This window comes from Convolutriloba macropyga, chromosome 9, assembly GCF_964194025.1.
Source record: "Convolutriloba macropyga chromosome 9, txConMacr16.3, whole genome shotgun sequence".
Lineage (NCBI taxonomy): Eukaryota > Metazoa > Xenacoelomorpha > Acoela > Convolutidae > Convolutriloba > Convolutriloba macropyga.
In genome coordinates, this window is record NC_134476.1 from 18,180,451 (window position 1) to 18,205,638 (window position 25,188).

At 35.8% G+C, this 25,188-nt stretch overlaps 1 protein-coding gene across 1 annotated transcript; it reads right to left on the reverse strand.

Annotated features, from left to right (window-relative positions):
• Positions 1–1,235: 1,235 nt before the first annotated feature.
• On the reverse strand, positions 1,236–24,395 carry LOC142346099 (uncharacterized). The gene is made up of 4 exons (XM_075398601.1): positions 24,107–24,395; positions 23,290–23,483; positions 6,070–6,201; positions 1,236–2,590 (listed from the first exon to the last, which is right to left on the reverse strand). Exons 1-4 carry the CDS (start codon positions 24,309–24,311, stop codon positions 1,457–1,459), a joined length of 1,665 nt encoding a protein of 554 aa, XP_075254716.1. The 5' UTR covers positions 24,312–24,395; the 3' UTR covers positions 1,236–1,456.
• Positions 24,396–25,188: the final 793 nt, after the last annotated feature.

The window sequence follows — 25,188 nt, forward strand, 5'->3', positions numbered from 1 at the left end:
CTTAAGGCTTGTTTCTTGGAAAATTTTATTGGAAACCCAATTTTTCCTCACAGGACAAAGCATACAATTTTCAAAGATAACAAAAGGGGATAATTAAAACAGAAAACAGTCACAAATTCTAACAATTTCGGCAAAAAAGATTTTTTAAGTTCTATCATTGAGTCAATATAAAGAAATATTTTTTCATAAAGTGCTGATGTTGCTAAAAACCAGAAAGAGTGACAATGAGAGTGACACAGCAGAGCCGGTTGACAACCTCTGCGATCCATTCGCTCCTACAATAGTATCAAGAAATTCAAAAAATATTATTTGGGTTGAGCGATTATTCAATTGTTGGATTGATGCGAACGATGATTTCAAAAACAATTCCGTTTTGCAACTACAACTTGTTTTGTTTGGTGAGCAGGAAGAGCATACAGAACTAGAAATAGAAAAAAACTAATGAAAACATCTCTAAAACGACCGGATGAAAAAGTGTTCTCTGGAAACATGCACAATTGCAAGGTTACTATAAATATTAATTGAATTCTCTCTTTGTGTTTTGAACTGCGAAATTGGGGTCTAAATAAGATTAGAATTTAGTTCTGGGAAGCCTTCGGCAATTCGAACTCAGCCTCAGGCGCAAGTATATGTTAGAGTACAGTTCCCAGAATTGTACTCTAACTTTCTTGGAGACTAGTGAGCTGAAAGGATCAAAGAGCACTCAATACCCGCTGGGCGCTATCTTTTTGTCCCATTTTTGACTAAAAGTCCAGTGGGTAAGGCGAAGAGTCGGTCAAGCAAAAAAATACCATTGAAAAAACGGACAGTACTAATATAATTGCAACAAACTTTGTTTGAGACAATTAATAAAAATTTTGTTTGACAGAAAGCATGAATCAAAATGTTTTAGTTAAGTGGGAAACCTATAGAATACAAACTTGTAGTCATACGAATCTGTGGAATACTTATAATCTTCTTTGAGTCCTAAAAACACCGAGAGCACTGATAGTGTTGTTAAAAAAAATTTCTGTTACAGCAATTGCGCCGTAAGTACTACATACTATATACTTTCTTAGAAATGTCCCTGAAATTTTTGAAGAGCGACGCAGTTTAAGCTATTACTCAACATTTCAGAAACGTTGATACACAATCTCAATGAACCTTCTTTGCCATGCAGTCACACATACTTTATTTTCAATCAACTTCATTATAAAGTCAAGTTAATTCAACCAAATTCAACAAAATATGTAAGGTTAGCTGCTATTCGCAATTAACTGAAGAAAGAAGACCTTTCGATAATTTTTCCAACAATCTTAATATTTTTACAAAGCATCACGGTGAAAGAACTAAAATATCTCCAAAACTGATGGTCTTGATTTTTTCCATTTTAAAATCAACAGTTCGATTTTGAATCGACTTATTGCAACCTTAATGACTAATTTTCTTATTGCAATCTTAATGACTAATTTTCAAATCACAGGTCGAGGTAATCACTGCCTTCATTAGGCCAGTAATCAATATAATAGTCCATTGAGGTTGTTGAAGGAGGGATCACAGTAGTTGAAGCTGTTGTGGCAGCTCCGTAATCGCAAATATCTTTTTCCAATGTTTCGTTTTTTCCTCTATTGTTACGAACACAAATTGCGCAATTTTTGGAATTCATTTTATCCTGATCATTCACGCAGTCTTTGTTTGAACAGAAAATTTTGCACAAATTTATATCTGAAGACTTGATGAGGGCATTTCGCTGAGGATCGCTCAGTTTTTTTCCATTTAAGTTGATTACAATATTCTTGTCAAGGGATTCTTTCCCAATGTTCCAAAGGTCAATTGTAATGCTCATGGCAGGAGAAGTTGATCCACTGGCAAAGAATTGAGGTAAAACTGCATCATTGGTGTTAACCACATTGACAAGTGACAGCTTGTCATTTAAAAATACAAAGTTGTGTGGTAAAAGCTGTTTTCCAAGAGAACTGGAGACTCCATCCAAGAATGCGGTCTGTAATTTACTTACATCGGCAAATGAAGATATATCTGTCATCTTCCCTCTTATTGTTATTTCTTCCGGTTGGATGCTTTTCCAGTTTTGGGAATGTGGGAATAACGACATATTAGAATTTCTCAATTCGGTAAACACTAGTCTTGCCACCGTAAAGGCGTCGTCGTAAAAACTATGGAGCGCTTTTTCTCTAAATTCAACTGTGTGGAACCGTCGTGGAGTTGATAAATGTTCTAGTGTAAGTTTTTCATTCTTTTCGAATATAATTTTACTCTGACCGGGAATCTCAACGAAATCTTTAATTGCCACTATAGAATTTCCTTTGAAGTAGTAATTGTTCTCTGGATACCGTCGATCGTGAATAAGTTTGGCGATTGTGACATTTGAAAAAGTAATGCCAAAAATTTTGACATAATCGTTTTCCCATTCGCAATGGGTAACATCAGCAACACCACTGATTAGATTACATTTGCAAGTCCCACAAACAAATGCCGAACGAGGTGATTTATTCAGTTTCGAGCTTCTAAAGCTGTCATCCTCAACAAATTCTGCCGGTGCGCCAATTTGATCTGCAGGTTGCGACGATTCATCATTGTTGTAAGCAACAGGCTGAAACAAGTTCTGGTAACCACTTTGTTTGCTTCTTATGACAATCTCACAAATGTCAAAAAATGTTGGACACTGGCCTCAGCGAGATTTTCGCTTATGTATTTCAATAATTTTGCTACAAATCAGAACTTTCAAAGACTGATTCTGACAGATTAATATTGTGACAGAGAATGGAAAAAAAACAAGCATGCTCGTTAATGTGCGTTCGCAAATGATGTTCCGACCCGAGCTCATCCACTATTTTGACTTAATTGTCAACCAAATGAAGAGATAACGGAAATAGATGTTTGAGTTTGAAAAACTCATTACAAAACGTAACTGCTAATTGAATTATATAATGCAGTGCCTCATTACAACACCCACGAGATCTGTCAAAAAAAGACAACGAGAAAAAACAAACAACAAAATAAGCAAAATAAAAATTTCACGGCAAAAACTAAATATCTAAATTTAAAAGGACCTAGTTTATCTTCAAAATGCAATCGGATAAAACCTTAATTACACCGCAGATGGAATTTTCCTTAATGAGACTACGTAACAACTCGGCAAAATATGAATTAATGAAGCATAGTTCAAAAATATAAAAAACTTTTTTTTAAACCTAATGTTTTCAACAGTCTTTAAAATTATTAACTTTTAACGAAATATTTCTTAGTAAACTTACTAAAAACTTTAAATTTACTTTTCCTTAACTATACCGAAGATGGAATTTTCCTTAATGAGACTAGGTACTAAGTCGACAAAATAAGAAAAATGGAAGCGAAGTTCAAGAATCAATAAACATTTTTTAAACCTAACAATTTCAAAAGTCTTAAACGTCATTAGCTTTTAACGAAATACTTCTTTGTAAATTTACTAAAAGGTTATTATAAAACCAATTCAATTTTTTTCGACTAATCCGAACTGACTAAAATGCAGAAAAACTCGAAAAATTACAAATTATTGAAGCCAGTAAAATCATTAGCTGTTATCTAAATGTTATGTATTTCAATTTCAATTTTTATTTAATTTAATTCGGCTGAAACTATATTAAAAATTAAGTTAGTTCATTTGGGCCACATTTGAAGATCATTGGGATCTGTTATTACGCAAATGTGCTAAGAGAATAGAAAAAGAAACACAAATACACCGCTAAAAAAACTTTTATGGAAAGATATACTGTCAAACAAACAAAACACCAGTTACACGACAAAATATCAATAGAAATGTTAAATTTTGCGAAACACGGAATTGGATAGGACCTATCAATGATGAGAATATTTTAAGTTGACGAAGAGAACAACCAAAACTGAAAAGTTTAAAAAATATTTGAATATGTTTAATACCATAAACTTTATGACAATTCGCTTTAAACTGCCTGCTTTGGGTAGCATCATTCCTTCCATCCCTAATTGCAAGCTGATGAGACCGGTCAGCTTTTTACGGCTACCTAGAGTAAAAAAAACAAGCGGACACAGCGAATTCAAAAAAATGAGCTAGAAAATTGTCGAAGCCAATCAAAATTGAATTTTTCAGTGAAAAATTTTCTATTTTCAAGTAAATTTTCAACTGCTTTAGGATTCTTCTTTTGTAAAAATAAGACTTTAAAAAAATCAAGAAAAAAACAATTACAATAAAACCAAAAAATTTTTGTGACAACCCGCAGTATCAATGCCATTAAATTCAATAACTTTCGATGAAAGACAATAAATACGCTACGTTATACATCGATTGGACAACAAGAATGTTTTTCATTCATTGGTCATCAATAAAACATCCCAATAGTGTCTATCACTGAAAAGAAAACAACAAATACAGACAGAAACACAAATTAAGTACAAAAGTGCAAGAAGAAAGTGCGAGAAAACCCGATGGGAGGTAAAGGGCGTTTTTCATGCATAGACAATCAAAAAAACATCACAATAGGTTTTATGACCAAGATAACAGCAACAAATACAGGCAGAAACCAAAAATTCAGTAGAAAAAAGCGAGAAGAAAGTTTCGAAGCCATTTAAACCATAAACTTTTATCCGAAAACTTTATCCATTATCCCATGAATGTCTTCACTTAGCCAATAGGAGCTATAAATATTGGAATAATGTGATAAGATTTCAACAAAACTCAAAGAAAACAAAAATATCCAGAAATTAAAAAAAATTGCGATCATGTGGCATTGAAGTCATATAACCAATATTCAGAAGATCAAATCGCTAACCAGAATAATTATTTTGGTTGCAATAGAAAGGACCGGGGTCCTGTTTTTAATAAGACAGACTTACAGTTCAAGAAAGTAAGTTTATGATCGGTTAACGTAGAACAAAGAAATCATTAGAAAAGTGCGAGAAGAACCCATCCAACTTTTTTATCTGATAAGTTTGTCCGTGAAGGTCTTCTCTAAACCAATGGGCGCATTAAATTTTAAGATAATAAGATAGGACTTCAACAGGAACCAAAAATACAAAAATATCCAAAAATTGTAAAACTCGTTTTGAAATCTTGTGTCATCGAAGTAAAAAAACCAATAACTAGAAGAAAAAATCGCTAACCAGATTAAAGTTGGTAGCAATAAAAAGAAAAAGGTCCTGTCATTACTGAGATTGAACTAAAAATCACAAAAATTTTTTTATAGTCAGTTAAAATTTTTTAAAAATCGAAAAAGTATTTATAAAGTCTTAACTACCATTAAATTCTGTCGTTTTCAGCAGATGTCAATAAATAGGTTCAGTTATGCCACGATGTGCGGAACAGGATGTTTCTCATGCATAGGGAATCATTAGGACATCAAAATAAGTCTTATGACTATGAAACCAAAAACAAATAAAGTGATAAACCAAAAATTCAGTAGAAAAGTGTTAGAAGAAAGAGTCGAAGCCAATTAAACCATAACCTTTTATCTGAAAACTTTATCTATGATCCATTGAACGTCTTCTCTAAGCCACTGGGGCTATCAAAATGAGGTTAATGTGATAAGATTTCAACAGCTACCAAAAAGAGGAAAACATCCAAATGTTTTGAAAATTTTTTTGAAGTCTTGTGCCATCGAAGTCATAAAACCAATAGTTAGAAGATTAAACCACTAACCAGAACAATTTTGATAGCAGTAGAGAATAAATTTCTCCTGTCATTACTGAGACTGACCCACAGTTCACGAATTTAAGTTTACGTGAAATGTAAGTTTAAATGTGGCGTCAAATAGCATTTTGAATTAAATTTTTAATAGAAAAAATCGTAATCTGAAGAAAAATTACATCAAAGTTAGCAAAATCAAGCCAAACATCCCATGTTCACACTAAGTTTCAATCCCCGATAATTCCTCGAAAAAAAATGAAATTCGAAAAAGCTTTTTATTCTCGAATTCTACGCTGGACGAGCTTTTTAATGATACCACTAACATTTCTATACGATGAATATATCGATCGGCCTAAATTGTCTGAACAAAAAAAGTTTCTCGTCCTCCACCCCCCACAAGTGGGGTCGAAACAATAAATGTATTTTGGAACCTGTTTAGCTCTAGAATGAGTTTGATGTGGGTCAACAGTTGTCAAAAAAGCACTCGTCAGTTTGTGAATCAGTGTTGAGCCCTCATTCTCTATCACGTCTTGCACAGAGCTCATACCCTCGGACGACTGCTCCTAAATTTTACAGTGAAGATACAACAATTATAAAGTGATAAACAGCTAAACATTGCCCTCCAATGCAAGACTGTACACTAAATGATATTGTATGAATTGCTCTTGGATGGCCAACACTGCTCTCTTCTGACCTACGTTGCTAGGAGGTGGGTCAATGGTTATATGGTCCATAGAAATTAACCAGCTTCAAATAAGTTATTAGACCTCATATAGAGTAAAAAATTGAGCCAACTTGAGTTCTCTTTTTATTCGAAATTTAACAGAACTGGCGAACCTGACTTCAGCTGCCCAAAATTGTGAATGAGAGAAAACCTAAGATTACGCACAACTAAAAATTTTGAGGGCGAAAAAGTAACTCGAACAAACTATTTATTTAAAAGAGGGAATGGCGTTGTTCGTACTAGGTAGCCTAACGAAACCAGCCTTACTGGAAGGGGTAGGGGTACAACTTAAAGGCAGGACAGGGTTGGAATTGAGCGTTGGAAATATTCCCAAAATTACTCTGCAACTAACGTACTTATACCAGCTTGGCAATTTTGATGAAATGTAATAGACTTATAGAAACGAACAGAGATTTAACACCTTCGGTTTACCTGCTTATATCCTGTTTGAGGACGGTAAGTCAAAGGACCAGATCAAAAAACAAACCAATCCACAAACAAACATAACCGAGTAACGTCGGAACAATTGCTCTCAAACGATCCTCGAGTGGTTCGCTCCGGCAGTAGCCAGCTCAGGCTGAATGATGCTTACATTGAAGGGTCGCAGAAATGGTGGGCGAACGATGGCGGGAGTAGAATTTGGGAGGTCTGGACGAAGAAGGGATCGAATCTTCAAATCGCGGAGTGTTGGAGGGGGGAGGGGGTCTGAGGGGGGGGGGGGGGTCTGAGAAGGTTGGTGACTGAGGTCGAGGGGTGAAGGACGGTCATTTACAATATGGAATTGTCTCCTCAAAACGCTTTTGGCGAATTGCCTTTTTAGAGACTTGTAAAGTAAGGCGTAAGGCTCTAATAGAGCTGCTCAGCCAACTGCGGGATTTACCTGTTTATCCCACTTTTGAAGACAAAAAGTCAGAAGAGTCAGACAAAAAATCTGTCCAGCAAAATTTTGCAATATAAACCTCATGGAGATATTTGCACTTGTGCCGGATGGAGAAGCCCAGTTATCCCCACGAAAACAAATGTATAAAGAAATTACAATTTACAACTCATAGCGCTCCTTAAATCCAATCTTATAATCTGGGGTGGAGACGTTTTGTGCTGGTGTTTGGCGTTTGAAGATCAAAATAAGGACAGAAAAAAGTTGTAACCAATTGGATTTTCCTCATTTCACAACCCAGACCATCATCACAGTTTAGCATACAGCTTGTTGGAGAACAACTCAGTAGATAGAAAACAAGAAGAATAACTTAAGGTCAAAAACATGTGATCATAGCGACATAAAAAGAGTGCAAGACAACTGTTCGTGCAATATGCAGTCTCTTGAAGATTCGCAAACTTGTTTAAAGCAAAAAAAAATCGGAATTTAAGTACCGATAAGAACTATCACTTAAACCAAGGTACAGTACTATTTCCCAAGACAAAGCTATTTTTTTCAGTGCTTCAAAATATCTAAAATATCTATCAAATCACCACAACTCGATACATTGAGTGCGGCTAAGAACACGACTTCGGGATAAATTGGAAGTCAATTCGGGCACATTCTAAGTTCAAGTAACCTTAGAGCGCTCGCAAAAAATTCAAACAAAATTTCAGCTCAATTTGACGAGTTGTAACCTAATTCAGGTGCAGAATCTTTGCACCGATCAATACTTAGACAAACTTTATCGGGAATGTGAGTGTTTTGTCTGACCAAAAAACCAAACTTAGTGCAATTGTGCCACCTTGTTGTAGTAAACTTGAAAAGTTTCAATACAGATATTTGCAATTGCTCTCTGAAAAATTTTGAGTGAGTCCAGAGTCCAGATATTCGCTTAAATTGTCAAATTTTTCACTCACTTTCGAAAAACATTCTTAGAGCGAGCAACTTTTGAGGCAAAAAAAAGATAAATGCAATCAAGATCAAAGATTATTACAACGTCTGGAGCACTAAAACATTGATAAAGTCGGTGCATGCGAATTCCACTAATCAATCGAGAAGACAACAGGGAAGTCATATAGACGAATTTGCAAAATAGAGCAAAAAATTTATACCTACAAGGTCAATAGGGAAGCGCCGCTAAAATTCTAGCGTCTGACGGGCTAGCGCCAAATACTAAAGCTACGATTAGGGCGCTAAAATATCTACATCACAAGGAAAAACTTCCTTCATTTACTTCCCAAACAATCTTGCATCAAAAACTTTTCATTTTAGCGAAAAAGAGCTATTTTAAAAACTTATCACTCTCATCAAATACACGGCTCCTGTAACCTCCAAGCTGTTTCCTGGGCAACTACTCTGCTCAGAGCAATGCACATTGACAGATCATTAGATCAATTGGAGTCAGCCTTAAAAAATTTAGCACAATTTGTGAACGCAGCCTGTAGGGGAGCTTCTCTCAACTATGCAGTGCTTCGCCCACAACACTCCAGGAAAAAAATGTAGTGCGCCCCAATGGAGTTATTGAAGTTCTCGACCAGCGCATAGCAAAAATTTTGATTGAAAAAATGAAAATTGAACCAACTGAAGTCTTTGAGACGTTCTAATTGCGAGTTACGGTAAGTGCAAGAGCATAAGCATTAAATCACTCTGCTAAAGTTACTTTTGAAAAGATACCTTGCTTTGAGTCCTCTCACGAAAGTAATCAAACTGACATTGAAAATGCATTCATTTCAGTCAAACTTTCATAATTGTTTTCAGTTGTCAATGATGTTATTTCAGGTATAGCCGCTTTTATCAGTATTTGTTACTGCCTGTACAATCTCCTTCTTCGTCAAGAACACCACTGTGCCGAGTGAATCTAGTGTCATTACCTGTGACAACGCGTCCCAATTAATCTCTCTAACTTAGTCAAGTTTGCTGGTTAAACATTATCCGAGTCGAAATAAATCTGCGTGGGATCACTCCTAGCATCAAATGATTTGTTCAGAAAACTCCAATTGATCTAAACAACTCTAAACAAGATCCTGCAATTGATGCTCTCTACAAGAATTTGGATTCTTTTGCGTTGTCATTATATACACTAAAGAAGAGATTTTATATCTTTGAAAGTTGCGGACTTGGAAAAGGAGCGGACATCAGTGAGAGAAAAGGCTAGTATTCAGAATTTCATTAAAAAATTAAACTGATTCAGCATTAAGTTTACGAGCAAGATCGTCCAAGTTGTCCGCAAAAATGCGAAACAAAAACTGAATGGGTATTTAAAGGAGATTTCTGGTCAATTTATGTTACCTCAACGGACAATTAAAACTCGACGGACAAATTAAAAAATAATGCCTTCCAATAAAAATTGGAGTTTAATTTTTTAAAAATCAAAATTTTGAGTTGAAGTACAGACTTAGAGTAAATGTTTGAGAGAAACTACGACATTGAGACAATTACCATATTGCCCCACTGGCTCTGAATGCACTCAGTGGCCATGCTGTCGTATGTCATGGACGTGGAAACGCCATTGTAAGACATGATAGAACATGACACCGGGTCGCATTAGCTTGTTCAACAGTATTTGGAGAAACATTATCACTGAGAGCAATTCACGACAAAGAACAATTTTTTGATAGGATACACCGGGAAAAATGTTCTCAGGAATGTATTATGTTGGTGCCAGACATAGGAAGCGTTAGGTGGTTTGTCGTCAGTACTTTCACACGGCCAAACCTACCAATGGAAAAGATCTCCTATTGCTTTTGACAAGCTGTCACAGTTACTCCCAGTAGTTGCGAATCGTGGTTGTTCTCATCATTGTAGTCTTACTTGATTAATTGAGGAGTACTACAGTAGCAGAGCCGTTCAAGAGAAACCTCCCAAGATATGTTAATTCATTCGAGCACAAACTTTTAGTTTTACCTGACCAAAGTTTGTAGAATAAAAACAAAATTTTTCATTTGTGGAAAAGCGAAACGGACGCATGAAAAATGATTCAATAAACGGTTGATAACGATAGTTATGTTAATCAAGTTAAATCTAAATAAAGTGTAATTGGTACCAACTTCGTTTGAGAGCAGTAGACTAGCAAATCCTAAGCAGAAAACTAGCATGAAATGACAAGACGACATTTGAATATTGGTTACCAATGTGAAATTTTAAACATACCCGGCAGATTGCGGGAAAATAGCTGCCGTTGATTCCAATATGCATGATTGGGATTGAAAGAATAGAAGATATTGAAAAATATATTTTTGAACAAAAACATTTTTAAGTCCGATTTATTTTGATGGCATTTCGTAGTTGAACATACTTCTGTTTCTTAGAGAGAGGCTACAAGGGCTACTATCAATACCAATAAGCATTAAAAAGGGTAACTAAGACTTATAGGAACGACGTGCAAATAACGGGCATCTAAAATTGGGCTTTATGGGTTTATCCCGTTTCTGTTTCTGACTTCAATTTTTTATACTGACTCTGTTCATTTTGAATTGCTTTGCTGAGCAACTGATGTTCAAAATCACTTTTAACAGAATGAGAAAATAGAGAAACTAGCCTAGAGAAGTCAAAAATATTTCACGCAAAATGTTGAAAAAGCGGCAAAATGAGGTAAAGCGAAACATTTTTTTGTTCGACGAAGTAAAAAAAACATAGCAGGACAAGTCCTGACGTACAATTCAAAGAATTATCATTAACTAAACAAAAAAAACCAGACCTGGAATGAACTATGAATGGATTGGGAAAACCATTTAGAAAAAAATCCTATCTAAAAATCGAAAAAAATAGTAAAAACCAAAGTGAAATTGCCACATGTGAACAAAAAACCACTAGAGAGAAAGCGAATTTTTGTTCAAACGCCATTTTCTCGTTCTACTTCAAAATTAGAACGAAAACAATTCACGCCGCTTTTTGGCTCCACTTCCTGTTTCGGCGTGACCAAAATCACCACTCCAATTTGACTTCAAAAATCATGAAAATGTGTGAACAGATCTTAAAAAAAACATAGCCGGAAGAATTCCGGAAACGACTCGAAGGAGAAAATTGTCCATACTTATGACTACACAACTAGAACAACTATTGTGAACCCTGAACCTCCACAAAATAGCATTAAAAAAATTGAACAAAAAAACTAGAATTAATGAGTTTTTTTATAGTACAAGGAAACATCAAGCCGAGTAAAGTTCTTTCGAAATTAGAGCACAAAACAATGGGCAAGACATAATATGCTAAGAAACGTGTCTAAGATTGTTATTAAAAAAACTAAAAACTGCAAAAAAAGAAGAAAAATGGTTTAAAATTTCTCAAATTTTCTGTCAATTTTCCTAAGAAAAAAATGATTTATTCCAAGAAAACTGTAGTCAATTGGTATCTGAATATTCCTTAAGTAACAGGCTTCTATTCAAATTCCACTTACAGCATTAAAACAAAAAAACAGGCAAAAAAATCATTAAATTTCGTCTAAAAATCAGCAAAACTGATCAAAAACCTCCAAATTAGCATTAAACTGCTTGCAAATAAACTGCTTTTAAAAGCCGCACGTGAACAAAAAAATTTCGCTCGCTTAGAGAAAATTTTTTCACACATCAATTTCTCGCTCTCTCAAAAACAGCGGTTTGAACAAAAACCACTCTCTTTTTGCTCCGCTCTTCAATTTTGTTCAGCACCAAAATCACTCCAATTTTCTTCACGCGTTTCATTTCCCGCTTCAAAAATCACTCCAATAAATTTGATTTAAAAAAGGACTTCTCCAATACTCCTCTTCGAGTCGTAAAAAAAGGACTTCTCCAATACTCCTCTTCAAGTCGTAAAAAAGACAACGCCCCAATACAATTCAAATTCTTTGAATTGTAAAAAAATAAGAGCGCTATAATAGCCGGCTGAGAAGATGAGGGCGGCTATTAAAAACATTAATCTCTCGAAAATCGGCACAACTTATTTAAGCAGTCTTGTACATCTCTGCACATCCAGTGATAAAAAGTTTATATTTTGGCTCCGTAGCTTGCAGTTTATTACCATAAATTGATTATCTTAAGAAAATAGTTTAATTCACGAATTATCCTGCAGAGTCGACTATTTGTTTATTTCTGATGAAATTTGACAAGGTCAGCGAAATGTTCCGTTGTCAAATGTGCTCCCTTTCACTATATACTTTTCCACTAATTACATTAAACGTTCATTATTTACCCGAGACCACACAGGCTGACAGTTTTCAGAGTAATCAATCTTGAGAGTGAATCAAATGCAGAGCACTTTGGAGATTTTTGGAGGAGCAGGGCGCGCGAAATGACAGCAAACATTTGGAGTTCCAACATTTGTATTTTGGTTACCAACCTGGAGAAATTCAAAACAGAAAACACTCTCAAAGATCAGCATAAATTGCCTTAAACAGGCATATACATTGCAACACATCTCAGCGGCGTTCGGTGGTTCAAGTGAAACTAATGGCATCAAAGTTCGCATATTTCTATTTACAGAAACTGATTATACCAACCAACCAACTTGGCAGCTCTCGGGCCCCTCAACTAACGTTTTCAACGACTGCTGCAATTCAAGCTATCAAGCACTTCTCCTGAGCAAAAAAATGAGCTTTTTGGCGAAAAAAATTAAGTTGACCAAATTGCCGTTCATCTTGGTGTTTTTTACTTGCTTTCGACAAGAAAAAAATTGAAATTAATGAAATCAAGAATTTTTGAGGACCGTTTTTAAAAACAATTATATAGAGTGCTGCGAACCATAAAATCTTGCGAAAAGAGGAGACGGATTGCAAGAAAACCCAGCTTAGTCAATTTTGAAAATTTGCAGAAACGACCTGGAAAATACTTGTTTTTTTGCCTGCACTTTTGTTGATAACATTCTTGTAACTGAATTTAATTTGTTCTCGTGTTGTGTAAATAAATTTATCGAAGGTGAAAAACCTCACAATGATTAATTCTGATAATTTTATTTACACAACTTCGATAAACGCTTGTAACTCCGACTACAACATTTCACCCTCAAAAAAACTACGATATTTCAATGGGAATTTAACGTACAAATTTATAATAATACGTTCCGTAAAAACTTGAAATTAATTGAAAATTTTGACAAAACTTCAATAACTCTCAATTGTAGGAGTATCTCTAATATTCTCTGATTGTTTGATAAGATGCTTTTGTTTCTCTATAATCTCTCGAAAAGTGAATGCAAAAATACGCTCTGATTAACTACATGCTCTTGAAAAAAATTCTCTGGCCAAATTTTTTGTAGCGGGTTTGGTTTCACCGCAAACAATACAAAATTATAAAGCCGAGAGCATTTAGTTGCTAAGTTGTTCACTAATATAAACAAAATATAAAAACACTACTAATATATAAACATATTAATAATTATATATTTATATATTTACATGTATATATACATATACAAATATATATATATATATATATATATATATATATATATATATATATATATATATGTTATATATATATATATATATATATATATATATATATATTTTTCATTAGTTCACAATCTGTATATTTCAGCCTCATTTATCATCAGCTCACATTCTCCCCTGTAAAAAACCCTTGATGCCGCCATCAAAATTCCGAGTGAAATTATGGTGCTCATCTAAATCGTCGCAAAAAAATATGAAAACAAATTTCAATAGGTAAAAAGAGGGCTTTTTGGTCAAAGTGTGCTACAGCAATGGGCAGGTAAAAATCAATGAACCAATTTAAAAAAGTACATTCCGATAAAATTGATGCACTTTATTTGAAGAAAGTTAATTTTTGAATACATAAAGAGACTATGAGGAATTGAGGAAATGAATTTCGTAAAAATTGGTAGGAAGTATGTGATAGGTAGAGATCTCTTATGATGTACCAGTCTAGTAAAACAAATAAAGGAGGTTTTTGATGACCGCTGTAACTTCTGAACCTATGTATTTCATCAAGCAATGGTCAAGTTATTAACTCATGATATTCCTTTATCATTTTTTCGAAATTTTTAAAAATATGGTCTGTTGTATGGAGTAGCTGCTTTCCCTTTCAATGGAATGCTAGGGTGGTTCTCATGACAACTACAGGTCTAGTTGCCTTTACTGAGCTTAGCGGTCGTACAATGAACGGTCTCAACCTTCAAACATTCTAATTACTCTACAACGGGTGGCTATCATTATTTTGTCTATGTCCATAAGGAAAAAACCCAATACTCTTTTTTTTCGCTTGAATGCTTCGTTAGAAATCTTATATAAATCTAATCTTATAGCTAAGTTCCCCTTACAAGTTTTAACATTATTTCTTTATGTTTTAAAAACTGTCGATCTCGGTAAAAGACACACTTTCTTTGATTGACTTTTTCTTCACAATTAATTAAACTTTTCAATTTCCCTCATAGTGTTATGAGATCAGACACAAAAATTTCTATGGCAGCCTGTTTTATTAAAAGTTGGTGCATATTTGCAACCGCAGCAGGAGCATTTCGTGCTTTGACTCCGAGGGATAGATAAAGGACGCTTTTTGCTTTTGTGTCTGCCTCGTCGCACGGTATTCTGTCTGCTTGAGCCCCTTTTCTTTCGATAGCTTCGCATTCGTTCTCGAAGTCAACCCTACTTCTTTCTTTTCTTTGTTCTCTATTTCGTGCCTCGTCTTCTGTCTCTCCTTCGAATTCGTCCTCATATGTAGGTAGTGTGGGGTAGAACAGATCCGCTGCTTGTGGTTTGAGTTTGTGTAGTTGGTCTACCTCTCCGTTGTCGCGTGCCATGGTCGCCTTTTTAAGTGTGGAAAACCATTGTTTTAATTCAGTGGGGGGAGTGGCGTCTACTTCCCAGAAATGGTTTTCTCCTAATGTAGTTTTTGCTGACTGCGCCATGTGAAGTAAGGTGTTTGATTATGGCAATTGTCGTAATATTTGTGGTGACAATGTTCGGCTGGATGTAGTATCCGAGACCAATTGGTTCTATTTTATTGAGTTACGTAAGTGTAAACTATTATCAGATCTAGAATCTTGAATATTAGTATCCCTAGTATATAGCATTTCTCTATGAAAACTCTGCGCAACAAAATCTTTTGAGCGACAAGGCGACGGCAACATATGGCAACTAACCTTGTTTTGGACTATCTATACTGTTATGTAAGGTTAAACATCAAACCAACAGGTGGCATCAACTGAGCAGTTAACGTCAGTTGGTGAAGCTATTTACAAATGAGTAAAATAACGAGATACAGGTTTATAAGTAAATAATACATGTTCTTGGTTACAGTTGCAGGAGATTGTTTATTCTTGTATCACACTTCCCCCTCTTGAGACGAAACACGTTTTTAAAGTGTTTCGTATAAGTTTTTCAGTTTTTCCGTGTTCAAATCTGAAATCTTGTCGTTTCCCGGGGACACTGTTGGTGTATGGTACTCCTGTAATATTGTGCTGCTTGTAATGAAGTTTGTTGTCTTTAGTTCCTGTGTTTTCGTTGTGAGTGGTTGGTCGTGTAGCTCGCTTGGAATCTTGTTGGGGCTTGATTCCCTTATATTTTGTGGATCTGCTGGTATGATGGAGATTATGTTGGCCTGTTCTCTTTGAATGTTCTATTGCCATGTTCAACTTCAACTGCCTTTCTGTCTCTTCATTGTTCAACTTGTTGCCCGATGCGTCTTCCAGGCAGACTTATTTTTGGAGTGCATGGTTTGGTGGCGTCTTCGTTTTTCCCTTTATTTTCTCCGCCGCTCTATCAATTTTTGGGGCTGAATTGTGTAATTCTAATTGGGTGTCAAGAACTTGGGGCTCTGAACCTTCGATTGGTGGGCTGTCTGGTGATGTGAGCATGAAAGTTGTGGGATTGTTTGTTGCTACGATTCTCTGTGTAGTGTGTGTGTCGCTTTCGATGTCCTAAACTCATTACTGTCTGAATGTTGTATCTCTGACATATCCAGTTGGATGAATCAGCGATTCAAGTCGAATATCTCGGTTTTTTTTTGAGCGCAACTTGTTTTGAGCACTGGGCAAAAATTTCGCCTGGGCTTTTCTTCGGGGTCCGAGGACGTTTTCTTGATACCTCTTTCTTTAGCCAATTGGTTGGCTTTTTAGGTGTCGTAGCTGCTTTGGCTCTAGGGTCGCTGTTGTCTCTTTTGATTTTGTGCTGCCATTTTTTGTACTTTATTCGGGCTGCAGTTGCGGTTTTTTTTCCAGTTCGAGATTTTGAAGTTGCTGATTTCTGTTGCTTGGTTTCTCCCATTGGTCGGCTTTTTGTTGCTACATTTAGTTGCTTGCTTCATCAAAAATTTTATTATTTTTTCCTGATTTCTCTCTTTTTCACCTACAGGTTTGCAAGCGACCATGTGGGATTAGCCTTGATTTCTGCTCGTTTTTTAATGGTTCTGTTATTGGTTTCTGTTCAGTTACTATCGGTCATTTCTTCTCATTACCGTGTTTTTTGAAGTGCTGCGTCTATTGTTTCTGTGTGTGGTGAGTATCCTGTCATTGTTTCGTCTGCTATGCTGTTCCATTGTGGCGCTAGAGTTTGACGTGGTTCTTTTGTTTTTCGTGCTAAAAATTCGTGCTATGTTTTTTCGAGTTTTTATGAATTTTGGGGTTTTATCATCTAGTTTGAAAAGAATTTCCGATAGGTATATCCTACGTGGTAGATTCTTGGCTTCAGGAGTTTTGGCTAGGGAAATATTTCCAGAGTCATCGCTATCTACGACTTCGGGTTGTACTGTGTTACCAGTTGGTTGTTGGGAGCTTGATGTTGAAGATTTAATTTCTTTTACATCAGTCTCTTCTCTATATCTGATGTCGAGGTCGTCCTCGGATCCACCATCTCGTCTCCAAATTTATTCCATTCTCCGGGCGTTGTGTTTCAGCAACTTCTTGTCTAAACAGTTTTAAGTTAAATTTTTGTATGTGAGATTGTTATGTGATGATTTTGTAGTGACATTTGACATCTCAGTATTTGGTTTTTTGCCGAAAAATGCTTCGAATGGAGTGATTTTGGTTGTGGTGCTTGCGATTAATCCGATATTTCCGATAGTGTTTGCTAGACAATTTGCAGGTGTTGCATTTCACCAGTTGGGTTCTATATCTTGAACTCTCCATCTGCTTTTTATTGTTTTTATAAGTCGTTTGACCATGCCCGTGCCTCTAAGGTCACCAGCTGAAGCCAATATTAATTTTATGTTTTTTGTTTTTGCAGAATATTTCGAATTCTTTTGCCTTAGGTGCTTGGGCCTGACCGCACCTATTGGAGCGAAGTTTTCCTTGTAGTTTGCAGTAACTTTCAAGATTTTCTACAGCTGTGTTAGAGTCACAATTATTATTTGTTCCTGCATGGGGAAATCTTGAAAGCCTGTCGACTGTTACTAGTATGTAATTATTTAAAGTGTTGTTCGCATATGGTATGGGTCCAGCGAATTATTTGGATTTCTTCATTTGGTTTGGAAAGTGTGGGCAGTGTTCCGAGATATTTTTTTTGGCAAAAGAGGTTTTAAGTTTTTACCTTTGTCAATGCAGTGCCTGCGGCTTTGTGCCTGAGCAAAAATCTTGCTATGGATGTGTGGGTACCACACCAGTCTTGCTTGAGCGAGCATTCCCGCTTGGCCTTGGTGCCTCTTATGGGTGGTCGGGAGTACCATTGATCGTAATTTTGACGGAATAACAAGTCAGTTATCGAATAAGAGACAACCAGTTTGAGTAACTGAGAGATCTCTGTGGATCTTGTAAAATAAAGGGTTAGCCTTCTTTAGGTATAACCAATCTCTTTTTTGGGCAAGGTCTAAAATAGGGGTAAGGTCATTTTTCGAATTTTCTGCTAGGAATTCCTCGTTAAATATCCTCATTATGTTGTGACGATATTCGAGAGCGGGAATTAAACAATTGACGTAAAAACTTCGGTGTGTTTTTCGTCATTGGGGGCACTAAGGCCATTTCTTTTATTTGATTCGCGGTCTGTTTGTGTACTGTTGTCGCGAAAGTTTTTTTTGGCAAATTTATATCCATTTAGCAATTGTTTTTTGTTTGGTTCACATTTGCGCTTTTTGACATGGATGTCAAATGTGTTTCTATATGGATTCTGGCGTGTTGGAACTGCTATAAGTTTTGAACTGTTTTCTGGTTTGGGATTTTGAAATAAGCGAGGCCACTTGTTTTTGAGTTCACTAAGGCAAAAAGAGCGTTCTGTTATGTGTGCGTTTTGTCTAGTATGTGTGACGTCTTTTTGTTCATTTTGTGCGCTGTTGTCTGATTGCTTGAATTTACCTGTTGGTTTAATCACTCCGATTGGTTTTATGTTTTGTGTTAATAAAAGATGTTTTGTCTCTTGTATGGTATTTACGACAATTTTCTTTGCCGTCCTCGCTTTCCGGCGAATCCCATGTTTTCACAGGGGATATGTTCAATTGTACAACTAAATGGTAGTAATCTGTCCACACATCTGGAAAGTCTGCTTTGATTTGTTTTATTTCCTCTATTGTTTTTGAGTGCACGGAGGAGAGCTTGATGATCTGTTTGTAGTAGGAATTTTTACCGTATAAGTAGTACTTGAAGTGTTTTAATGCCCACACGATAGCAAGAACTCTAATTCGTTGTTGCTGTATATTTCATTGAGTTTATATAGCAACAGTCTTGTGTAGGCGACAGGTTTCCATATGGAGCCATGTTTTTGTTCCAAACCTGTTCCGAGTATTTTATCAATAGCGTCGCATTTAACTCTGGTTTCGTAAATAATTTCGAAATGTTTGTTTTCTGAAATGTTAATTATTCGCTTTTCATTTTTTCGAATGCGGCTGTGTTATTCTTACCAGTCTAAATTGTTTTGTACGTTAGTGTTATTTTTATTATAACGGTCTAAGTGGCTCCGAGAGTTAGGCCAGTTTGGGTGTATTTTTTATAAGGTGGTGGATGCAACCCTTAAAGGATCTAAGTTTGAGCGTTTTTGGTGGCTCTAGCTTGTCTATTATTTCACATTTCTTTTTGGTTGGTGTTATACCAGTTGGTGTTATTTGAATGTCCAGTCAGGTTATTTCTGTTTTCGCAAATACGCATTTCTGTAGTTTGATTGCCAATTTTCCTTTCCCAATAAGTGGAATATTTCGTCTAGTTTTTTTCGTGGTCAGCTATGGTGCTTTTTGTGATTATCAGTATATCATCAAGGAATGCAAATTTGTTGAGTTTTTTATTTCGTTTTTTGGAACGTTGCTGGCATATCTGTTAGTTCGTAGAATCAGTTTAGGAATCTGTATTTTCCGGTTGCTTTGCCACCTAATATGTTTAAGTTGCAACCTTTTTACAGTTGAGAAACTAACGGTATTGGGCTGTATGTGTATTTTAAATCTACTTTAGAGAATTAAAATCTTCCGTTTTTGTTGCTCTTCTCGAAGAAATAATTTGCTACTACATCTGTGAGGTGCTCTATGCTTTGCATTTGATATTTATTTTAATGTATGGAGTCGTTTATTTCCTCGGAATCTAATGCAATTTTGACGCTTTTGTCTTTTTCGACGGTTATTACCTTTGGGCTTCTATCGTCAATTTTTTTTGAGATTTTTGCTACTCGCTCTAGTAATGTGCAGGGGTACTCTCCTGCCCCTATGTTCTGTGGGAATGAAATTTCCTTTGAATGTTGATTTTGCCATATAATTTTTGAGGGGCCTAAACGTGTGCATAGATGTCGATACTTTTTGAGTATCCATTTTATTATATTTTGCTCTGTTGACAGGTCCGATATAAAACCAATTGTCTTTCCAGTTGGCAAGGATGCCGTTAGACTATTTCCCAGTTTGTGTAAGATGTCCCTTTCCATCACGTTTATTTTGAGGGATATGATTCACAAGTATTATTTTGAGGTTATCGATGATCATGATTTGAAAGTTGTGGAGCACTCCAATTATTTGGATGTCTTGGTTTTTAAAACAATTATATTTTTTCTTTCCTGTGAACTTTGTTTTTTTTGTAGCTGGGTGTTTTGTGAAGATGTTTCTTGCTGTTGATTTTTGCATATCAGATCTTGGTAATCTGGTGTTTGCTAGCCAGTCCAGTTTTTGGTTATGGCAGTTTGTTTTGACCCAAAATTCTCCTCCCAGCTCTTGTTGATACACGTTTTTTATTTCTTTGAATAGGGACGGTCTGATTGTGTTGCCGGTTGACCTGTCCTCCACCAGTTCTTTGATGTACAACGCTGGTTCGGCGTCCGCTGTTTCTTCCTCCGATTCTTCTTTTCCTTCGGGTTCTTGTTCGTTTATATGTCATACCCTCCTTGTTTGTTTTTGAAATTGCTGATATGGATTAATTTTATTGTCCTGGCTGTATGTAAGAGAATTTCTCCTTTCGGGCATTGACGCCTTGCAAATCGATGTGAAATGACCGATCTTTTTACAGATTTTGCATATGAGATATATATATATATATATATATATATATATATGTATATATATATATATATATGTATATATATATATATATATATATATATATATATATATATGTATATATATATATATATATATATATATATATATATAAGTAAATTTATATACTGATATGTATATAAAAATTTTATTTTCCATTAGTTCATAATCTTTATAGTTCAGCCTCATTCTTCATCAGTTCACAATCTCTGGAAGTGATAACTTAATGAGGTGATCCAAATTCCAAGTGAAATTATGATTCTCGTCCTAATCGTCGCAAAAAAACGCAACAAAAACTCAAAAAGTTTTTTGTGGGCTTTTCAGGTCAAACTATGCTACCTCAACGGACCAGAAAAAGTCAAGGAACAGACTAAAAATATTACATTCCGATGAAACAATTAAATTATGAAAATATAAAGAGACCATGAGGAAATAAGGAAACAAATTTCATAGAAGTTGGTAGGAAGTATATGATATGTAGCCACCCCTCTGATGTGCCAGTCTAAAAAAACACATCAAGGGTTTCTCGATGACCGCTGTAGCTTTGAAACTATATGTTTTGGAACCATCAAGTAATGGTCAAGTTATCATGATATTCTTTTATTATTAATTTTTCGAAAAATTTTATATTGTTCTTTTGAATAGAGTAGCTGCTTTCCTTTTCAATAAAATGCTAGGGTGCTTCCCATGACAACTACAGGTCTAGTTGTCTTTACTGAGCTTAGCGGTCGTACAAGGAGCGGTCTCAATCCTCAAATATCAAAATTACACTACAATGTTTGGCTATCATTATTTTGTCTATGACCACAATGAGAAAAATCCGATACTCTTTTTCCGCTTGAATGCTTTGCTAGAATTTTTATAAAAGTCTATTATTATAGCTACGTTCCCATTACAAGTTTTGAAGTTATTTTTTTTGTTGATGCTTTAAAAAACTGGCGATCGCACTAAAAGACATATTTTCTTCGAATAACTTTTTTTTCATAATTAATCAGTCCTCTCAAATTCCCCCCAATTGTTATGAAATCTGACAAATATTCCTATGGCAGCCTGTTTTTTTTAAACAATCCTGACAAAAATTGGTCAGAAAAGAGGCCCTACAGATATTTTATGGTATGTTTTTCAGGGAAATTTGTCAAGCAATCATATCTTCTGCTTCTTTACTAAAACAAGCCATGTAGTCTTATGTTGCTTATTTTGAAACATAGCCGCAGATTGCCGGAAAATAGCCGCCGTTGACGGGCTTGGTGCAGATCGGGATTGAAACAGAAAAAGAAAAAAAGGAGATAAATTGACCGAATTTTACTCTATTTTTTTCAATGTCAAAAAGTGTTCTAATTCGGCTTCAAACTAGACCTAGAGCGGACTATGAGTGAATTGGGAAAAAAATTTCGAAAATCAGATTAAAAAAACAAAAAAAAAACAAACTCAATGTCAAAATGCCGCTAGCGAGAGCAAAAAACCCGTAGCGGGAAATGTAAAATTGATTCTAACAAAAACCTAGGCCTAGAATGAACTATGAATGGATTGGGAAAAACATTTAGAAATAATCCGATCCAGAAAATTGAAAAAAACATTAAAAACCAAAGTGAAATTGCCGCATGTGAACAAAAAACCACCAGCGAGAAAGCGAATTTTTGTTCAAACCTCGTTTACTCACTCTACTTAAAAATTAGAGCGAAAAAAATTTCACACCGCAAAAGCACTCGCTTTTTCGCTCCACTTCCTGCTTCGGCGTAACGAAAATCACTACTTTTATTTGACTTCAAAAATCATGAAAATGTGTAAACAGATCTTTAGAAAAAGACAACGCCCCAATACAATTCAAATTCTTTGAATTGTAAAAAAAAGTGAGAGCCTAAATAATAGCCGTTTCAGAGGCTGACGGCGGCTATTAAACATGCACCGACTAAAGCCGGAAGAATTGCTCTTGAACAACAGGCTAGGCAATTTAATTCAGGGGTTGTAGCGTATATCAATTTTTTCTGGATGCAAAAACAGTTGACCACGCTGGGTTTCTAACCATGGTGTTCGAATCAAGCGTGAAGAACGAAAGCACCAAAAAGTCACATGAGAAGTCAAAGAATGATCTAGAAGAAAAGCCCAAAAGCCAGGCATAAAATTTGCATAAAAAAGACAAACAGGTTTACAATAATTGCTATGAACTTCGTTCAAGAGCAACTATTGACGTTATATCCCGAGCTTTTATCCACATCGCTTTTCGCCCTTTGGAAAACAAAACATGAGTATATGTACAAAAATTAACACTGTTTTGAAAGAAGTGAAATGCGAATTGGTCGAAATACTGATTATCAGATGTGAAAATGCATCTGTTTACGGAAATGTTTCATCATAGCTGTTTGTAGAACAATAGGTCAGAATCTTTGCATTTCTTATTTATTTTTTTAATATTACTAGGACTTCTTTCGAGTCTATGGAACCCATTAAATACTATGAATGACAAAAAATTTAAAATTTTATGAACTATGTTTGTAATTAACTCTCTTCTATCAAAAGTTAGGACGCTTGGAAATCTGTCAAATTTTAATTTTTTAGAGGGTACAGCCCTTCAAACTGATTTCTGGGATCTTTTCCGTTTGTGTCCCCCCCCCGATTATTTGCACCCCCTCCCCGTTAAGATATCTTTTACCTGATGCTGTTCTGCATTTGCACTTTTCGGTACCTCTTCGGAAGAGGATTGGAGCATTTTGTAGAAGGTCGTTTTTTCCGGAACTATATGAAAAGTAGTTGGTGCATCATTCCCACTTTCCATCTTTTCATTCTCCTGAACTGGACTGTTGACAGTGTGTGTTACTCCACTCTCAGTATTCCAAGATGATATTCCTAAATGCAACTCACCTGGATTGCAACAGCTCAAAAATTGTTTCATTATTTAGAATTGCTATTTGATTATATTCACTGCAATCATTTTAACCGTAGATCGTCTATTTTTAGCACCTAGGGTTGCGATTTAATTCCATTCAGCCTTATGATGGTATGTTTCAATCACAAATGGCTCAACGCACATCATTTTGTTTACAATAGGTTATACGAAAGCTTCAGGGATAGGTTCGGGTGAATGGGGAAGGGGTAATTATAGGGTATGGGGTGAGGAAACAGTCACAATTGTATTGAGTTGACGTAGAATCGACTAAAAAAATTAGTAAAACGGTGAAGGGTCTTTCGGTTTCAATCTCACTAAACTTCGGGGAGAGAAAGCTGCACTAGGCGTGGGAGAACGCGAGAAAACGAAATTCGAGCTTAGAAAGAAAATCAACGTTTCTGATTGTTTTCAAGTTTAAAACCACTAAAATTTTGTGACGGTTATCTTGCAAGATCTTGCAAGATTCTTGCAAGATAAACGTCCGGATCTTTCATCTTGCAAGATAAACGTTTTTTGCAAGAGTCTTGCAAGATCTTGCAAGATGACCGTTGGAGTTCAACTGGGGGATTATTTCCACACTTACGTCTCAAGAATGGAGTTGTAGACCGTGTCTTTCTCCCAAGTCTAGGGGCTGCAATCAATGCAGGCTTGTACCTCCGCACTCTTTGTCCATTCTCTCTCCCTCCCCCTGACGTCTTCTCATCCTCACCACAAGACTTCTCGGCTTTTTTCCCAATCGTACACGAAATGAACACCACAAACATCAAAATTGAAACCGACAGATTCATGACTAATGAAGCAATGACAGCAACTCAAATATCAACGAAAGGCTTTCTTGTGACTCTTTTGACTTTTCAGAAGTAACTGTAATCTGTGACGAATTTTCCCGCAACTGAAAAACTGGCTAAAATGGGTGTTGATTTTGAGCAAATAATCAATCTGGATAGATAGTTTCAACTGCAAAAAATGATTTGACTCAAGGCCAGAATTCTGAAGTCATCCAGCAGCAACGATTGGATATATCCAAACAGCCCCACCGCACCCCTCCCCCCAGCATAGCCAACGTGTAACGAACCCCCCCCCCCCCCCCAAGCATTAACTCAAATACAATGGGGGCGATAATTTTGTGTGTGTGGGGGGGGGTTTCATGTTTTGTGGTGGCTATAAAGGGACAGACCCTACTAATCTCCCAAACTTTTGAGATAATATGCAAAAAATGTGAGGCAGCAACCTGATGTCTAATCCGACTGCCTCCGCCCAAAAGGTATCTTTATGTGCCCGAAAGTTTAATGAAGTCTTCGGCAGCACAGTCTGGTCAGAGTTGAAATTGTCTGATCAGATTAATAGACGATTTCAACTCTGACCACACTGTGCTACCCAAGACTTTGTTCAACTTTCGGGCACATCAAACACATCGAACACAATATTTTCCAAAACTCAGTGTTAGGTCAGATTTTTTATTGCGGAGCAAGCTTCTGTCATCGAAGACCGATTTTTAGAAAATGAGAATTACGTACCAGTTCTGAGCGCACCCATTCAGTTTGAGAAATTGAGAGAAGCTCAATTTGTAGAAGAGAAAAGAGAAAATTGGATATAAATAAGAAAGAAAATCTATGGAGTGTTATATAGAGTGTTATATAGAGTGGTATCGTTGACATCTGTGAC

Bases quoted from the DNA above. Each gene is read 5' to 3' on its own strand.
- LOC142346099 (XM_075398601.1), bottom strand. From the start codon at position 24,311: ATGAATCTGTCGGTTTCAATTTTGATGTTTGTGGTGTTCATTTCGTGT. The intron at 23,484-24,106 runs GTAAGTGTGGAA...AGTTGCATTTAG, and splicing joins TACAACTCCATTCTTGAGAC to GAATATCATCTTGGAATACT. The intron at 2,591-6,069 runs GTTCCAAAATAC...AACTTGTTTCAG, and splicing joins CTCATTCTAGAGCTAAACAG to CCTGTTGCTTACAACAATGA.